The 15,595-nt window shown below is 38.1% G+C and overlaps 1 protein-coding gene and 1 long non-coding RNA gene across 2 annotated transcripts; one reads left to right on the top strand and one right to left on the bottom strand.

Moving 5' to 3' along the window:
* Positions 1–1,204: 1,204 nt before the first annotated feature.
* Positions 1,205–6,651, bottom strand: LOC128025317 (homeobox protein MOX-1). Its single transcript, XM_052611555.1, has 3 exons — positions 5,867–6,651; positions 2,475–2,647; positions 1,205–1,851 (listed from the first exon to the last, which is right to left on the bottom strand). The coding sequence occupies exons 1-3, from the start codon at positions 6,330–6,332 to the stop codon at positions 1,729–1,731; spliced, it is 762 nt and encodes a 253-aa protein (XP_052467515.1). The 5' UTR covers positions 6,333–6,651; the 3' UTR covers positions 1,205–1,728.
* Positions 6,652–8,064: 1,413 nt separating this feature from the next.
* LOC128025327 (uncharacterized) lies at positions 8,065–11,987 on the top strand. Its single transcript, XR_008186132.1, has 3 exons — positions 8,065–8,353; positions 9,868–10,094; positions 10,801–11,987. It is a non-coding gene; the product is annotated as an uncharacterized LOC128025327 (long non-coding RNA).
* Positions 11,988–15,595: the final 3,608 nt, after the last annotated feature.

Here is a 15,595-nt window from a genome sequence, read left to right as displayed (position 1 = left end):
CAAAATTTTGGGGCCAAGAGTGGAGCTGATCCCAAACTGCACTTTCAAAAGAGCTTTGAGAGCTTTCTGGAAGATTATTATTATGCCTAAAGGCATAGTTTACACAAAAAGTAAAATTCTCTCTTTAGTCACTCTCCTCATTTCCTTCCAAACCTGAATAACTTATGTTGTTCTTTATTCAGTGTTAAGGAAAACAATTGTCTGTACAATGATGCCTTTTATCAGGGGCAGGGGCAGCTGTGGCCTAATGGTTAGGTTGCTGGTTTGAGTCTCAGTGCTGGCAGGAGTTGTAGGTGGGAGGAAGTGAATGAACAGCGCTCTCTTCCACCCTCAATACCTATGGCTGAAGTGCCCTTGAGCAAGGCACTGAACCCCAGTTGCTCCCCGGGTGCTGGATCTATAACTGCCCACCGCTCCGGGTGTGTGTTCACTTCTCACTGCTGTGTGTGTGCACTTGGATGAGTTAAATGCAGAGCCCCAATTCCAGGTATGGCAAATGTCACTTTTTTTCACTTTATTTTATAAGTTAAAACAGTTAAAAAATTCTTCAAAATATTTTATTTTGTCTATTGAGAAAAAAAAAGGACTGGAACGACATGACGGTGTTTATAAGATGACAGCAAGTTTATTTTTGGGGGGGGGACTATCCCTTTAATAATAAAGTGATGTGACATACAGCGAAGTATGGTGACCCATACTCAGAATTTAACCCATCCAAAGTACACACATACAGCAGTGAACTCACACACACACACACACACAGCAGTTTGCTCAAGGGCACAAGGGCACCTCAGTCGTGGTATTGCCAGCCCAAGACTCGAACCCACAACCTCAGGGTTAGGAGTCAAACTCTCTAACCATTTGGCTACAATTTCCCCCTAAATGAAACAACCCATCTTGGATTATAAATCTATTTTAAAATATATTCATGTAATGCAAACCAGTACAATAGTTTTTAAACTCACAGAATTGATTGTTGTCGATAATTATGTTAAATTTATGAAATGTATGTTATCAACAATACTTTTGTTGTAATGCTGCCTCCATGCCAGCAGGTGTCAGTGTACAATTGTCCATATTACAATTCAAATGAGATCAGAAGGAAATCAATCACAATTAGTTTTTTCAAATTATTTATTTTTTTCTCATTTTTATGCAGCATCTGTTTTATTCATTTCATATAAAAAGAGAGGTACAAAAAAAGTTCAACAAGGGAAGTGGTTTATTCTAAGAGCAAACTGACAACACAATTTAGGGTAAAAATAAAGATGTGACATCAATGCTTTAGTGGTTTGGCGTGATCCAGCGACCGTCTAGTCATTCTGTGGAGCTTCACAGGTGGTTCTGATCAGGCTTCAGGCACCATCACCACAGTGTGACAGACCTACATCATGCCGTCATGGCTGGAGGTCAAAACTATTAAACCAGGGCATGAAAAGTTGATATAAATTGTTTTTACATGTGAGTGATTGGGTTTTTATAGGCCTCTGATTTCACTCGATGTGTTTATGAATGAAAGTGAAACGTGGACTGAAAGTGGATGGGGCTTCCAAGCCGTTGAAGCTCTGTTGATAATAAGTCATCAGAGTGAAAAGAGCAACAGGAAGCACAGACGCTTTTGTCCATGAAGCAGTGTAACGGGATATGTGGAAGGACTAGTGAAAAATTGGACATCGTGTGTATGGCCGGGGTATTTTGTAAATATGAGCAAATGTCTAGATTGGAGATTTACTCGGAGCTGGGCGACGCGGCAGAGTCCATCTCATCTGCTTCAAGGTCGTGAGGAGATGCAGGCTGTCCTCCTTTCACTCTTTTCCACTTCATCCGTCTGTTTTGAAACCACACTTTCACCTGTGGATAAAAACAACGATGCATTAAAACAGTCTGGAAATGATTACGAGAAAAAAAAGGCATACTCTCTTGAGTGATTTGAAATAATTCTGCAGCCAGCAAATCAAGAGATTTGTGACATTATTTTTGACGGCTAAGCTCCGAGGAACGCAAGTCTGTGACCCCTGTGCATCCCTCGCTCCCTGTGGAAACACAGGAACATGGACCATCTGTTCCCACACTATTTTTACATGCTCCTTCTTGACTGAATCTGTCTGCCACTCATTTTGAAAGCAAAGGGTGGCAGACAGCCAAGATATGTAGGATGCATCGGAAAAAGTGGAGAAAGGGTTGCAAAGGGATTCGGGAGAAGCCCAGATTTGTGCTGGGATCTGGCATGTGCTTGGGATTCAGGCCTGGGAAAACCATCAAGGACCAAGCTAAGTGTGGTCGGAGCCTAAGAAAAAAAGAGCCTCGTTCGAAAATCGCTGAAGGGTAAAGTCAGGGATTGATGGGATGACGGCTCTGCTTCGGAATTGTCAATCATATTTCATACAGACTCATTTAGACTTGACGGATGAGTGTTTCTTCACTGTTTTCAGCCAAAAATACCACTCTAGCATGAGCTGAAGTATCTGTTGTACCTGTCTCTCAGTGAGGTCAAGGTTGACAGCGATCTCGTAGCGGCGCAGGCGGGTCAAGTAGTTGTGGTGGGTGAACTCAGCTTCCAGCTCCCGGAGCTGCTCCTTGGTAAAGGCAGTCCGTTCCTTTCTAGCCTTGCAGTTTGAGTCTGCTTTGAAGCTTGAGTCATGAATATCTAGAGGATACAAAAGAAAAAAGAGACTACAGTAGTTAGAATTAGTTTTGTGATCTATTGCAGTAAAGCATACATAAAGTTTATTTACAGAGATAAATTACCAAAATATATAAAATATTCTGTATGACTTTTTTTGTCCTGTGGAACACTTAAGAATATATTTCGTGGGCTACGTGGGTCTAATGCAGTTTTAAACCCTATTGACTGTCATTGTGCAAAAACAGAAAACAGTTGAAACATTAGTCAAAACACCTTCTTTTGTGTTCGACAGAAAATGAAAGTCATGCAGGTTTGGAATGACATGAGGGTGAGTAAATGATGACTGAATTTTCAACTATTCGTTAAAAAAATAATAAAGTCTGATGCAACACTGAAGCTCAGCTCCTCCAGGAGTGGCGTGTGTTTACATGCATGTTAAGTTTAAAACTCTGTTTGCATTAAAACATGGTTACAAGGCGTTTTGTGGGCCACACAGGGCACACATTTGCACAGAGCTCAGTTCAGATCACAGGGTGTTTGAACCCTAGTTAAAGCATGCTGGGAGTTTGGGGGTTGTCGGGGCCACAACTGACCACAGAGGACTCAAGTTAGCAAGGAATGCACCATAACATTGTTAAATCCACTAACAAAAGAAAAAAGGCTCGGATGGGTCTAGCTGAAGTATAAGAGTGTGAATTTGTGTCTTACATATTCCCTGACACTGAAAAACATTTTCTTTCAAATTTGAATGAGTTAAATGCGTTCAAATTACACAGTTTGTGTAAGTTTAATTAGTTATTTCAACCTGTGACCCTTTGTACGGCGCATATTAGAAACGGCAGCACTGAAAGAAAGCTGATGCAATTTCTGTGAAACGACTTTAATTTGTCAATGTGAGAATTCATGCTTCGTGTTCGCCAGATCCTGGCCAGACTATGAAATGGACTGGACTGCCAGATGTGAGTGGGAAAGTGGGACAAGTACTTTCTCACATATGGCGACCTGTAGCCTCTGTTCCTTTTAGAAGGCGCATTATTATCGTCATTAAAGCCCTGTTCATTTAAATGCACTGCCGAGGGTAATAAATGGAAAGGTGGTGGCAGGTTGGGGGAGAAACACCTGGCACTGTGTGTATGTGCGTGCTCCAAAAAAACAGACTCCAATAAATTTCTCCAGCAAAAGCCCATAAACATTTAGGGAGCAACCTCTCCCCTCAGTGGGGTGTCTGTTGAGATTGGCATTTTATGTAGAAGGCACTAAAGTAATTTGACCAAATTAAGTCAAAATGAATTAAATTAACATCAGTTAACAGTCAGGGAACAGTCAAAATTACTGTCTACAAATGTGTTCAACACATATTCAATGTACTAATAATATTTAAAAGAACATTCACATAGATCACATTCACATAGACACTGTATATAGTACATGATATATAAAGTATATTTAAATAACATTTATTTTCACTCAGATTTGCTTCTGTTGTCTTAATTCATGTTATTAAATTATTTTCTATGACAAGTGTATTTCTCTAAACTGAATTGAACTGCAGACTTGCGACATAAGAGGGAAAAAAAATTATGAGCACATCCTTCGTGATTCAGAATTAATTTCGGGAGCGAATATCACATCTGTTTACAATTTCATGCAATCATCGAGTGTCTGCTTGTCATTTCAGATAAAAAAAAAACAAAAAAAAAACACTTGGTTGAAAACATAATCACTACCAGCTTTGATTATCATATTCCTGCCAAAATTTTCACACCTTCGTTTTATCATTTACACCGACATTTTACAACACCTTCCCGCATATTAATTCCCACTTAAACCTTGACCCCGGTGATGGATATTTTCATGATGGTGAATTTCTCTCCAGTCAAATGGAGAGTGTGTTCTGTGGAGATCCTGTAACTGCTTAATGACAGGAAAATGTCAATGGATAAGAATGTAGAAGTGGGATCGAAGGCAAGTTATATTACAGACGTGGTCTGGCTTGTTTGGACCGCAAGTGATGTAGGGTTACATTAAGGTAACTCAGGGAAGGAAAGGGTATATTTATTCCCCATATTAGATTGTAAAGCCTGGACTGATTGTCGTAGTAATAGGTCTAGTGATGGATTTGTGCTAATCATTTTAAATGCCACTCATAACGAATACTGTCTTGCTGTTTTGGCCAATGCTATACAAAGCACTAAAGGGGAAATGTATTTATCTTTGAGAAATTTTCCCTGATTCCAGAAATGCTTTCTCAGTTTCCACAGAAAGGTTTAGAGATTAAATTAATACACCAGATGTGCCACAAACACTGAGATACACTTTTCCTTCTCTCAAATAATAATTTCTGGACATCATTAGCCAGAAATAGTAGGACTCAAAGTAGAGTACACTACTGGGGTGCCATAAAGGTAATTTTAATAATAATTATAATAAAATCTTCTATTCATTAGTTGTAATAATATGACATCTGATACTGGACTCAAATTACTGGTTTCAGTTTCTGATCATCTGTTCTGTTGGAAGTCTATTAGACTTATATTACATTTATCCACTTATGACCATGACCATGCCAATAAAATCTGATTCTTTTGATGACATTTACATTTTAGATCTTTTACATCCTTCGTCTGAATCAAAATATCTGGGTTTAGAAAGTATGACGGATGTTACTGAATGTCAAAACCGCCAAACAGATGATTTGAAAACAATAGCAAACACTATAGAGCTGAACTTTACCTAAGAGCCTTCAACAATTGAAGGAAACAACTGCAGAATAATGTGCACAAAATAATGTGTTATGGGTCATCCTTCATCTACATGCCTGCTATGAGGAGTTTTAAATAGAATATCTGTAGCAAAATCTATTATATCCTTAAAGAGACGAAGTTCAACCCAGATCGTCATCGTTTACTCATCCTCATGTTGTCCCAAAGATGCATATATTTCTTTATTCTGCTAATCACAAAAGGTCATAGCTTTAAAAAAAAAAGTTTTTTGCATGTACAATGAAAGTCAGTGGGTACCAGTGTTGTTTATCAATTTTTAAATAAATACTGATCACAATAATGTGTAAAACCAGATATATTGTCGCAAATAACCCTTACACTGATTTTAAATGTTTAATGTTTTACATAATGTGCTACAACTTCTGAACAGGCAAAAAATGAGATGGTTCATATGATTCAGAGTAAATAACTCCAGCCATTGCCTCATATCTCATTCACTCTTGCCTATATTACTCACCTGTGATTTCTCTTTTCCGCTTGGAGCCTTTTTTCTCTGTGTCAACCGCTGGCACGCTCTGAGGTGAGTATTCTCCCTCTAGACATGCTGTGACTGCTCCAGGCAGCCTGTCTCCACCTGCACTGTCCAAGTCAGCTCCCACCGCTTCTGCTGCCCCCTGGCACGGCTCCTGCCCTCTGCCTCTGGGTTCACAAGGAGAGAACTGCCACTCCGTTCTCTGGTACCCGCTGTGTGCCTCTGCATACAGTCTGTCCTCGCGAGGGTAAGCGTGTGGGGCCGGCACCAGGCAGGAGCTGGAGAAGTCTGTGTAGGCCAGGAAATCATGCTTTTGGTGCAGGGCAAATGGGGCCTGCTGGTAGGGCTGCAGCCCGGCTCCGGACCCTCCTGAATGGGGGCTCCTGACACAGCCCCACAGAGCACTGCCCATGTGAGGACTCCGCATGCAACTGCTGGCTGGCTGATCCATGCTGAAGAGCACACAGCACAGAGTAGACGTCCTCACAGATGCAGCTTTTTGGGTCTGGTGCAAGTCAACGAGGGAAATATCCACTTCAGCATGTGCACATCAAAGCCTCAAAGTCCACCTTTCCAAATCAATAAGCAGATGTTTGAAAGCAGACACCTTCCAGCAGTGGCCTTTCCGTTAGTCGGGTGTAAAACATCAGTTCACACACTCTCTCATTCAGCTTTCAGCCTGACCCACTACATCCACTCTCAGCTCCACACGCTCTTTTCACAGTTCTGAGACATTCCTGACAAGCGATCCCTCCTCCTTTTTAAACGCTTAGGTGGGAAAGAGTAGCAAGTTTATGGAGTGTAATGTGAGCTTGCAGAGGAGGAGTCCTGCGGTCCACATGTTGGTACTCCCCAACTCAGCCCTGCCTCATATACTATTAATCATGGGGGATTTTATATGCACATACAATGGGATTTCCAGGTGCTGGCTTTGTCTGTAAAATATCAAATGAACACCCACAAAGGAACGTTGACCAGATCTCTTTTTTTTTTTTGCTCTTTTATCCCAAAACCCCCAAATTCACTCTTCTGCTTTTTTATGCAATTCACATTTTTAATGGGAATTTGTACCCCGCTCAGTATGGTTCGTGCTCTATCCTAGTGCTCTATAGTCTGTGTTAAGGATATGTGTATTGGCTGTGGACACAGCCTGGGGCTTCTCTCACACTGCTGGTGAAAAGGCCCGACTTAAGGAGTGCTTTCTTGCACACCTCTCGCGCGCAGAAGCACTAGTACAACAAACACACAAACATGCTGTCATTCACACCAAATTAGTGTGTAAACTCATTAGCATCTTAATTATCAGAATAATTTGAAGTTATTTAGAGCATGGCTGAATAAAAATGCTGAATGAAAAATGTGTAAACAGGGCTACATGATATTTTTTTAGTAAATGATGATCATGTTCAATAGTTTGAGTAATTTTTTATTTTATTTTTTTTTTTACTTTGAAAAAAGTCTCATGCTTTACCAAGGCTGATTTTATTTGAACAAAAATACAATAAATATTAAAACTGTAAAATATTATTAGATATTCCATTCTGTTATAGTTTTCTATTTTAATACTATGTATTTTATTCCTGAGAATACATGAGGCAAAAGTCTTTAGCTTCAGAAATCATTCTAATGTGCTGATTTGGTTCTCAAGAAACGTTTTTTTTTTTTTTTTTTTTGGGGGGGGGGGTACAATTTTTAGGATTCTTTAAATGGAAAGTTCAAAAGAATAGCATGTATTTGAAATAGAAATATTTTGTCATATTATAGATTCTTTCCTATAGTATTTGTTGTTTTCTTTTAAATCAACTTACCCACAGAGAGATATTAATAATTTCTTTAAAATAGTTAAAGAAAAATTATTTACTGACCCCAGTCTTTCAACCATTAATGTATATTATATTATATTATATTATATTATATTATATTATATTATATTATATTATATTATATTATATTATATTATATTATATTATATTATATTATAAATGCTATCAGTGTGAACATAACTTACACTTTAAAGACAGCAATTCTCATTTGTGATTCAGAGATCATTTTTATATTCAAGTTTCAGTTTGGAAAAAAAAACTGTTGTCAGAAATATAGATTTTTAACAATGGCAAGCTTTGTTTCATATAAATGAACACTGATAAAGAAGTCCCTTCTATATTTCACATTGTTTGCAATCAGGCAAGCAGTGTATCATCCAAATATGAAGTCATTTCTCCTGTATCCTGGCCATGTGTTTGTTCTGGCACATACTCTATTGAGCAGATTTCACTTGACATTTCAAAGTGGTTGTGGTTGGAATCTCTCGTTTTCTCTCTCTTCTCAGGCTTTATAACAAGTGATGGAAAGCAAACATGTTTAGTTGCATTTTTTATTATTGCTTCACTTTGTCCTCTGTGTGATCCTGACCTTCGTGAACAGCACAGACTTCACCTCGACTGAAGCAGCGTAATGTTTAAAGGCTCTGAGGTAAGACTGCAATCCTTTCCCTTTACCCTGCAAATAGCTGAGCCATGAAGCATCCACCTCTTTACTGGCAATCTGGGCCCTACCATGACCACAGGGGGCTGGGGTTATTGCATTGACAGCATTTGGGTTTAGACGGGACCATCTGTGTGTGAGAGTTTTACGTTTTTGTTTTTTCTTCTTTGTGTGTGTTAGTCCACGCACATTTTGGGTCTTGAAGTAGTCACCGCTGCTTAAACCTGTTTCCGTCAGTCAGACAGGGCAGGTTGGGGGCAAAGAGGGTGTTTTTGTGTTTTCATTTGATCCATCTTCATGACACCGGAGAGAATAAGAAGGATGAAAGAGAGTCCTAATGGATCATCGGCCCAGGCCAGACTCGGGTCAGAGAGCTGTGGGAGAACAGAAGAGATTCAGACCCTGCTGCTGTACACTTCATTTACTGCTTCCGCCAAACTGCGAGACACACTCTCACACACGCACACACACACACACACACACACACACACACACACACACACACACACACGCACACACACACACACACACACACACACACACACGGTGGTGAACATTTGTTTGAACTGAGATGACCATCAAGTGAAAAGACTGAAAGTAAAATTTGAAATACATTCTCCATAAAACAATTGCAAATGTAATCATCTAAAGTGACCACCTCTATTTTTACCATAAATATTTTTTCCAAATGCAAAAACTTTTCAGTCATTTGTCCAGCTATCTACACACACACACACGCACACACACACATATATGTGTGTGTGTGTGTGTGTGTGTGTGTGTGGATGGTTGGATGGATGGATGGATGGATGGAAGGAAGTATAGATAGATAGATAGATAGATAGATAGATAGATAGATAGATAGATAGATAGATAGATAGATAGATAGATAGATAGATAGATAGATAGATAGATAGATAGATAGATAGATAGATAGATAGATAGTATAATATAATATATACATTATACTGGACTAGTGATTGAGATTTTTTTAGTTTTGAGTTGAAGGAAAAACTAAATAATGCTGCCCTCTATTGGTTTAGAAAGACCATGTTATGCTTCGGAGCTCTGTCAGAATGCAAGCGTGTTGGGACTATTTTCAGTTTTTTTTCAGTCACTTTGGAGCATTTCTCAGATCAGAAATGAAATTCCCAAAACTACATGTTCAACCCCTTGTGTTTGGGGGCAGTTGTAACAATCCACTGACCTTGTTGCAGTCTTCCAATGTGTTACATTTTAATATGGCGTCTATCCTGACAAAGGTCTCTGCTACCTTGGAGATTGGCTAAAATTGGTTTGCCAACTGACATAAAACATAAAAGAAGTGGAATTTGGCTTAAATGATTTAAGATGCCCTTTTGAAACAGATGTGGGGAGTGTACCTGCAGTGCCCTAAAATGCTTCCTGGGTAGGAAGATTATTATATTTTGTAACAGAGTTAAGTCTCCGAACATTGCAACATTGTTTTCCATAAACATTGCTTGAACTTTACTGTTCTTAAGGAGCTGTCTCTGAGTTTGCCGGGAAGAGTCAAGACTCCTGCGTAGGATGTTCGTGGAATACCTTCCTGTGGATTCTGTCCTGTCCCAAACATCCAAGGGCAGGACTTCCTTGCTGTGCAGCACGGGGCTTTGAAAATGATGTCCAAACTGCTCTCCAGAGAGTTCTCAGGATCAGGCCTCCACATACTCAACAAGCCAAAAGGGAACAGCCGTGGAGAACACCTCCGGTAAAACCAGGCCTGCCACAGTTTACATGACATGCACACTCACACATACGCAAATACGTGAACAAACACCCTAAACTTAGATCTCTGTCCTATTTTTATACTCTTTTGTGTCCACACTCTTGCATGTAAATGTGCACACACAATTTTTTTTTTTTTTTTTTTTGGCGATAGATTGACATCCTGTATTTTTATGGACACACTTGATTTCTCAGCAGCATATGTTTTAGACCTTAAGTGCCTTTTTTGGTTGATTGGTTGATTTAGTAAAAATTTGTCTCTTTGCAAAGCGCATTACTCATGATCTGTTTTTCGTGGTATTCAATGCCTCTGTTGTGGGAGTCAATAGGGAACATCTGCAAGTTTCCGACAATTGCCTTAGTCATTTGAGGATGGTTTCCAGAGGATCTGCTAAGCATTTGATGTACTTTGTCTTTGTCCATGATGGCCAAAGTCAGACTTTCTATTTAAACAGTTACTCAGTGAAGTAAAAGAATAATGTTTAAACAAGTATAACTGGTGTGGTTTGTACTGGCACTGAAAGTTCAAAGATCAGTAAAACAAATTTCATAGTTTCTGGTGTTAATTGTGTTTATGTAAAGGACATTTATTTTCTATACTTTAAGCAGACCGAATAGTAGAATATCATAAAGGTCTTTTGTCAATTTCTAATTGTCCATTTAACTAATCCTTTGCTTTTTGATCACAGAGCAAATGCAGTCAAAGAGAAAATGAAGCCATAGAAACATGCTATTTTGGCTGCTGATGTGACTCAATCAAAAGGAAAAGCAAGGGAGGAAAGACATTCCAGATGTCAACAGTGAACTCTTCACAGATCCGGTTTGTGGCCACAAGAGCTTTGTGTACCTGTCCTGCTAAATCCATTATGAATCTCCTGTAAGTGGCTTTGCACAGCCAGAGAATTCTCGGAAGCCTTTCAATCATGCACATTGCTGCGTTGCATTGCTCTTCTGCTTCGTGCCAGGCTTCTCCGGAACCTGCAGAATGAGACATTTACGTTAGATGCCGTTTGGGAATTCCAGTAGCAAAGGTGTGGGAAAGGCAGTGAAGCCAAGATGCGGGAAGCATGCTGACTAATATATTTCTCGATAGCGGATACACTCCAGAAAGCATTTTGAGAGATTTTGATGTACAAAATGATTTTTTTTTTTTTTATTCAACTAACAAATGAAATGGGTTCTAGATGTAAATTGCACTAGACTGAGGTAAGCCAGATGGAATAGTGTAGGGAGTAACAAATTGCAGGAGGTTTGCTTCCTTCAAGAGAGCATATACTCCATGTAGGTCTCTCTGGACTGCTCTCTGTAAGCCGCAGCAGGCGAACATGTAGCGTGTTGAGTTTCATATGTAATGTTTCAGGAAAAGGCCTTTTTTTATGAGACCTGAGGTCTTGCAGAATTGGTTGTACTACTAGCATTGGTAGTTGTAGCTATCAATCCATTCAAACCAAATCTTCAAGGACTTTTGCATTGAAAATACTCATTTATTGGCAATTGGGAGTCTTTGAGTACATTTTTTGTTGTAATGGAGCAGGTAATTTTTGGAAATCCGAGAATTGAGGCTGTTTTTGCTAATGCTAAATTGCTATTGAAAAGCAGTATGCTTCATGCACCCTTCAGAGTGAATTGAACTCCAAGTATGTAAGGCCAAACCATGTTTCAGCATGTTTCAACATACTTTCTTTTTCTAAGTAAAACCACCATGCACACACCAACTGCTGTACTCCAATTATTTAGAGTTATATACATAATTTTGTTAGCATGTGTGGCACTGGCAACACGTAGCCTACATGGGTTTCATTTAATGAGTATTGATATGCGGTGTGCACCGAACAGACTGTGCTATTTCTCTTTGCGTATTCCATTAGATTTTCTGCTTTTATGTGCCAAATAAAATGCACTCTGCAGACTATCATGAGACCTCAGGAGTGTCATGTTTCATTGTCTGAAAGATGTTGAACAACAGCCACTTTCTTTAAGGGAAGGACAAATCTACAAAGCGGGGGTCTTTACAAAGGGGAAATAAATTATTGCAGAACTCATTCTTGCAAACACAGCACGCTGTGATACTTTATTTATTTATTTAGCGTGTTTGTGTGTCGAAGCACTTAATGACTTTTCCTCCATGAGGGAAATAATCATTGAAAGGATCAGTTGTGTAGTGGTGACGACGTTATGTAAAGTAGTAAGCACAGAAGCTGTTTCGTTCATAATTCTATATTAATATGTGTTACTGGTTAATGGTTGTTAACTGTTGGTGTTTCCAGCAAGTTCATGCTAAGCAAGTTTATTAACAAGCCACTGTGAAAACTCTCATCAACAACTGCATGTAAATGGCGTCCTCTTGAGGTGAATAGTGGTAATGCAAACAAAAGTTCACTATAAAAATGTATGCATAGTGTGGACCCGAATTATTTATTATCAGGATTCATAATTGTTAATGTTATATTTCATAATATATTATTTTATCATAGTTAAAACAAAAATTACATTATTGGAGTATTTTATTTTATTTTATTATTTTGCATCTCTCTGGAAGACTTGATTCAGAGTAGTCAACTATGACATTCAGCGTACCAGTTTCATGACTTTCATTTAACACTGCAAACTTGCTCTCTCTGTGCCTGTATGAAGTCCCAGTTATTGGTATTAACTATTATACTTTTATTGTGTTTTAGTTTTTTCTAAGTTAAATGTTTTTTACATTTTTTTCTTTGTAGGAAGCTTTAAGGTAATATAGAGATATTATCAGTATTTTAATACACTTAACTGGACCCCTTTTTTAAAAATAGGAACTTGTTACAAACCGTATGTGTGACATATTTTATAGGTTGAGGTTCTTTAGGTAGAGAGTGAATTATCTTTAAGCGTATGTGGGGTCATTTCAGAGAACAACACTGTTATAAGTTCCAGATGAGGAGGTGTTGAAATGTGTGTTTAATGTGATGTTTAACACATTTATTGATTCTCAGGAGAGATCAGATTACTATAAACAAAGCAAGGAGCAATGCTAATTGGATAATTGGACGGATTAACCAGATGGATTGTTGTTGTCATTATAAGTGACATACTTTCATTCTAGAATGTTATAGAACACAGGTCACCAGGAACATATGTTCAGTGTTCAGTGTGTTCTTGTGTCATTGTTTTTTTACAGGTATTTGAAACCAAAAGTATCTGATATAGGCAGTTTCATATGTATTTTGGCATAACCATTGGGTAATATATTAATTCGCCATTTTATAAAGCATCAAGAACAGCAAGGTCCTGGAAAGTATACAATATGATCATGCTCACTGTGACTTTTGTTTTTACTGACCCTGCACTCCACCCCACCTTCGTCTAGGGTGACCTAAATTACACCACCCAAGAAATGTTTTCACAAGAACATCTGTCTTCAATTTCATCCAAACCAGCCGCAGCCATCCTGGTCATTATTCACAGACAATGAACGACCCTTGTATTTTTATGTGACTCTATTACATTACATCATCTTCGTTTATATATCCCTAAGATATACCTATTGATAGACACAGAACATTGTGCAACATTTAGACTGTGTTGATGCTGGATATTTCTCCCTAATACAGTCAAGATTTTGGCTTGGAGAAACACATTTTAAATTTCTCCCTTGTCCCTCATTTGTCATGTTATACTGAATTTCGCCACTAGTGGGAACTCTGTGACTTTCAGTTCAGCTTGATTGCTTTCTCTTTTTTTAGCATAATTTAATTATGTATTACCAAAATATTAAGCCATGCAAGTTGGCTTTAATAAATATAAATTTTGTTTTTAATAATATTGTCTTTTTGTATTTTTGTGGCAGATATTTTTAAGTTACTTTTTACATTAGAATGTCCAAAAATGAATTAAAAATTAGACCATCCACCAATGTTCCTCAAGAGCAAACATAAAGCCATATATCCTCTGAAATATAATTCTGTGTAGTACGCAGTGGTGTATTTGAGTAGAGTGAGTGGGATAAAGCCCCAGCTGTGAGGATCCAAGTCTGTAAGCAGTCATGTTTGCACACTGGGCTCTCCTGAGCATCGTTTCACATGTATTTGACCAACTTTTCCCCCGTGTCAGACTGTCTCAACACCTCAGAGACTCTTTCCTCCACATGGGAGTGCAGTTTTTAAATGTTAGCCCCAGCAAACATACATCAGTAAATCAGCTCACAACCATGACAGATGCATGGAGGACCTGTTGGTAGAATGTTAAAATGTCTGATTGTGTGTGAGCGTGTTTGTTACTGTGCATGCTAGCTAGCCACAAAAGTAACTTCCAACCACAAGGGTATAGAGTGTTACTGGGATGTGGATGGAGACACAAGTTCAAATTTGCATATGTATCTACTATTTATTAAGAAGCAGTCGAGAAGAGAGTGAATGTGAGTCAGGGTTTTGAAACCAGGTTTTTACACTTTAGAAAACTGACAGATATTTAAAGTAATTTCTTTCTTCATTCTTCTGTTATGTGTGACGGAGTGGATGTGTTATGCTTGAATAAAACTGAGTCTAGCAGGAAGAAAAAAATGAATTATGAAACAATGTTAGGAGTTGTCTCCTCTGAAAACTCCAATGATGTACTTATCATGTGGTTTAAAGTGAAAGTTGACTATCCTTTTAAACTAAATGAGTCTGACAGATTTAACTTTTTTTTCATGCTTTAACTTTTTTTTTTTAAAGTTTCTTTAGTTGTCATATACCTTATTTAAAAAAGATGATAGATTATGGATCATTAATCATCATATTCTTTCTGTTCTACATGAATATTGTGTTTAATTTAAATACTTAAATACATAATATAATATAATATAATATAATATGTCAATATGAAAAATGTATCTGAGTTCAACTTTGTAATAACATAAATGTCATTGATTGTTTGGGTATTGCCTGATTATATCCTAATATTTTTTAGTTTTCATAGAGAAAACTTGCTTGAAATTACCACAGAATAAGTGGCACAATAAGTTTATATTACATTTTATTTCATTTAAACTTTAAATAATATATAAGATCACAAAACGCTTAGAAGATTTTTGTGTTTGGTCCACTTCAGAAAATGTTGTAGTCACAAATTATACTCTTTTCATAGAATGATGTGTGTGTGTGTGTGTGTGTGTTTGTATTTAGAGCCTCTAATGAGTTTCCATGCTGTATCCCAGCGCAGTGTATTCAGTAGTAGTACTCAGCATGAGTTCTCTCTTTCTTTCGTTCTCTCTCTCCCTTTCCCCAGGGTCAGCCTCCTTTCACTCAAGCGTGTCTAACAAGGAGGAAAACAGAAGAGACACAGCCCGCATAAGAAACCAGGACATCAACACACTCTGTCAACTCAATGACAGCTCCCACAAATCCTATTCAATTCCTATCGCAACTCTCTATAGATCCTTTCCCTCAATCTTTTCACTTACTAGCAGTTTCATCTTAATTCTTGAAAAAAAGACATCCTCCCATCCATCCTCCAATGTTTTGACAA

The sequence above is a fragment of the Carassius gibelio genome, chromosome A12, assembly GCF_023724105.1.
Source record: "Carassius gibelio isolate Cgi1373 ecotype wild population from Czech Republic chromosome A12, carGib1.2-hapl.c, whole genome shotgun sequence".
Taxonomy (NCBI): domain Eukaryota; kingdom Metazoa; phylum Chordata; class Actinopteri; order Cypriniformes; family Cyprinidae; genus Carassius; species Carassius gibelio.
The sequence above is the reverse complement of the archived record's forward strand: the minus strand, read 5'-3'. Positions and strand labels throughout refer to the sequence as shown.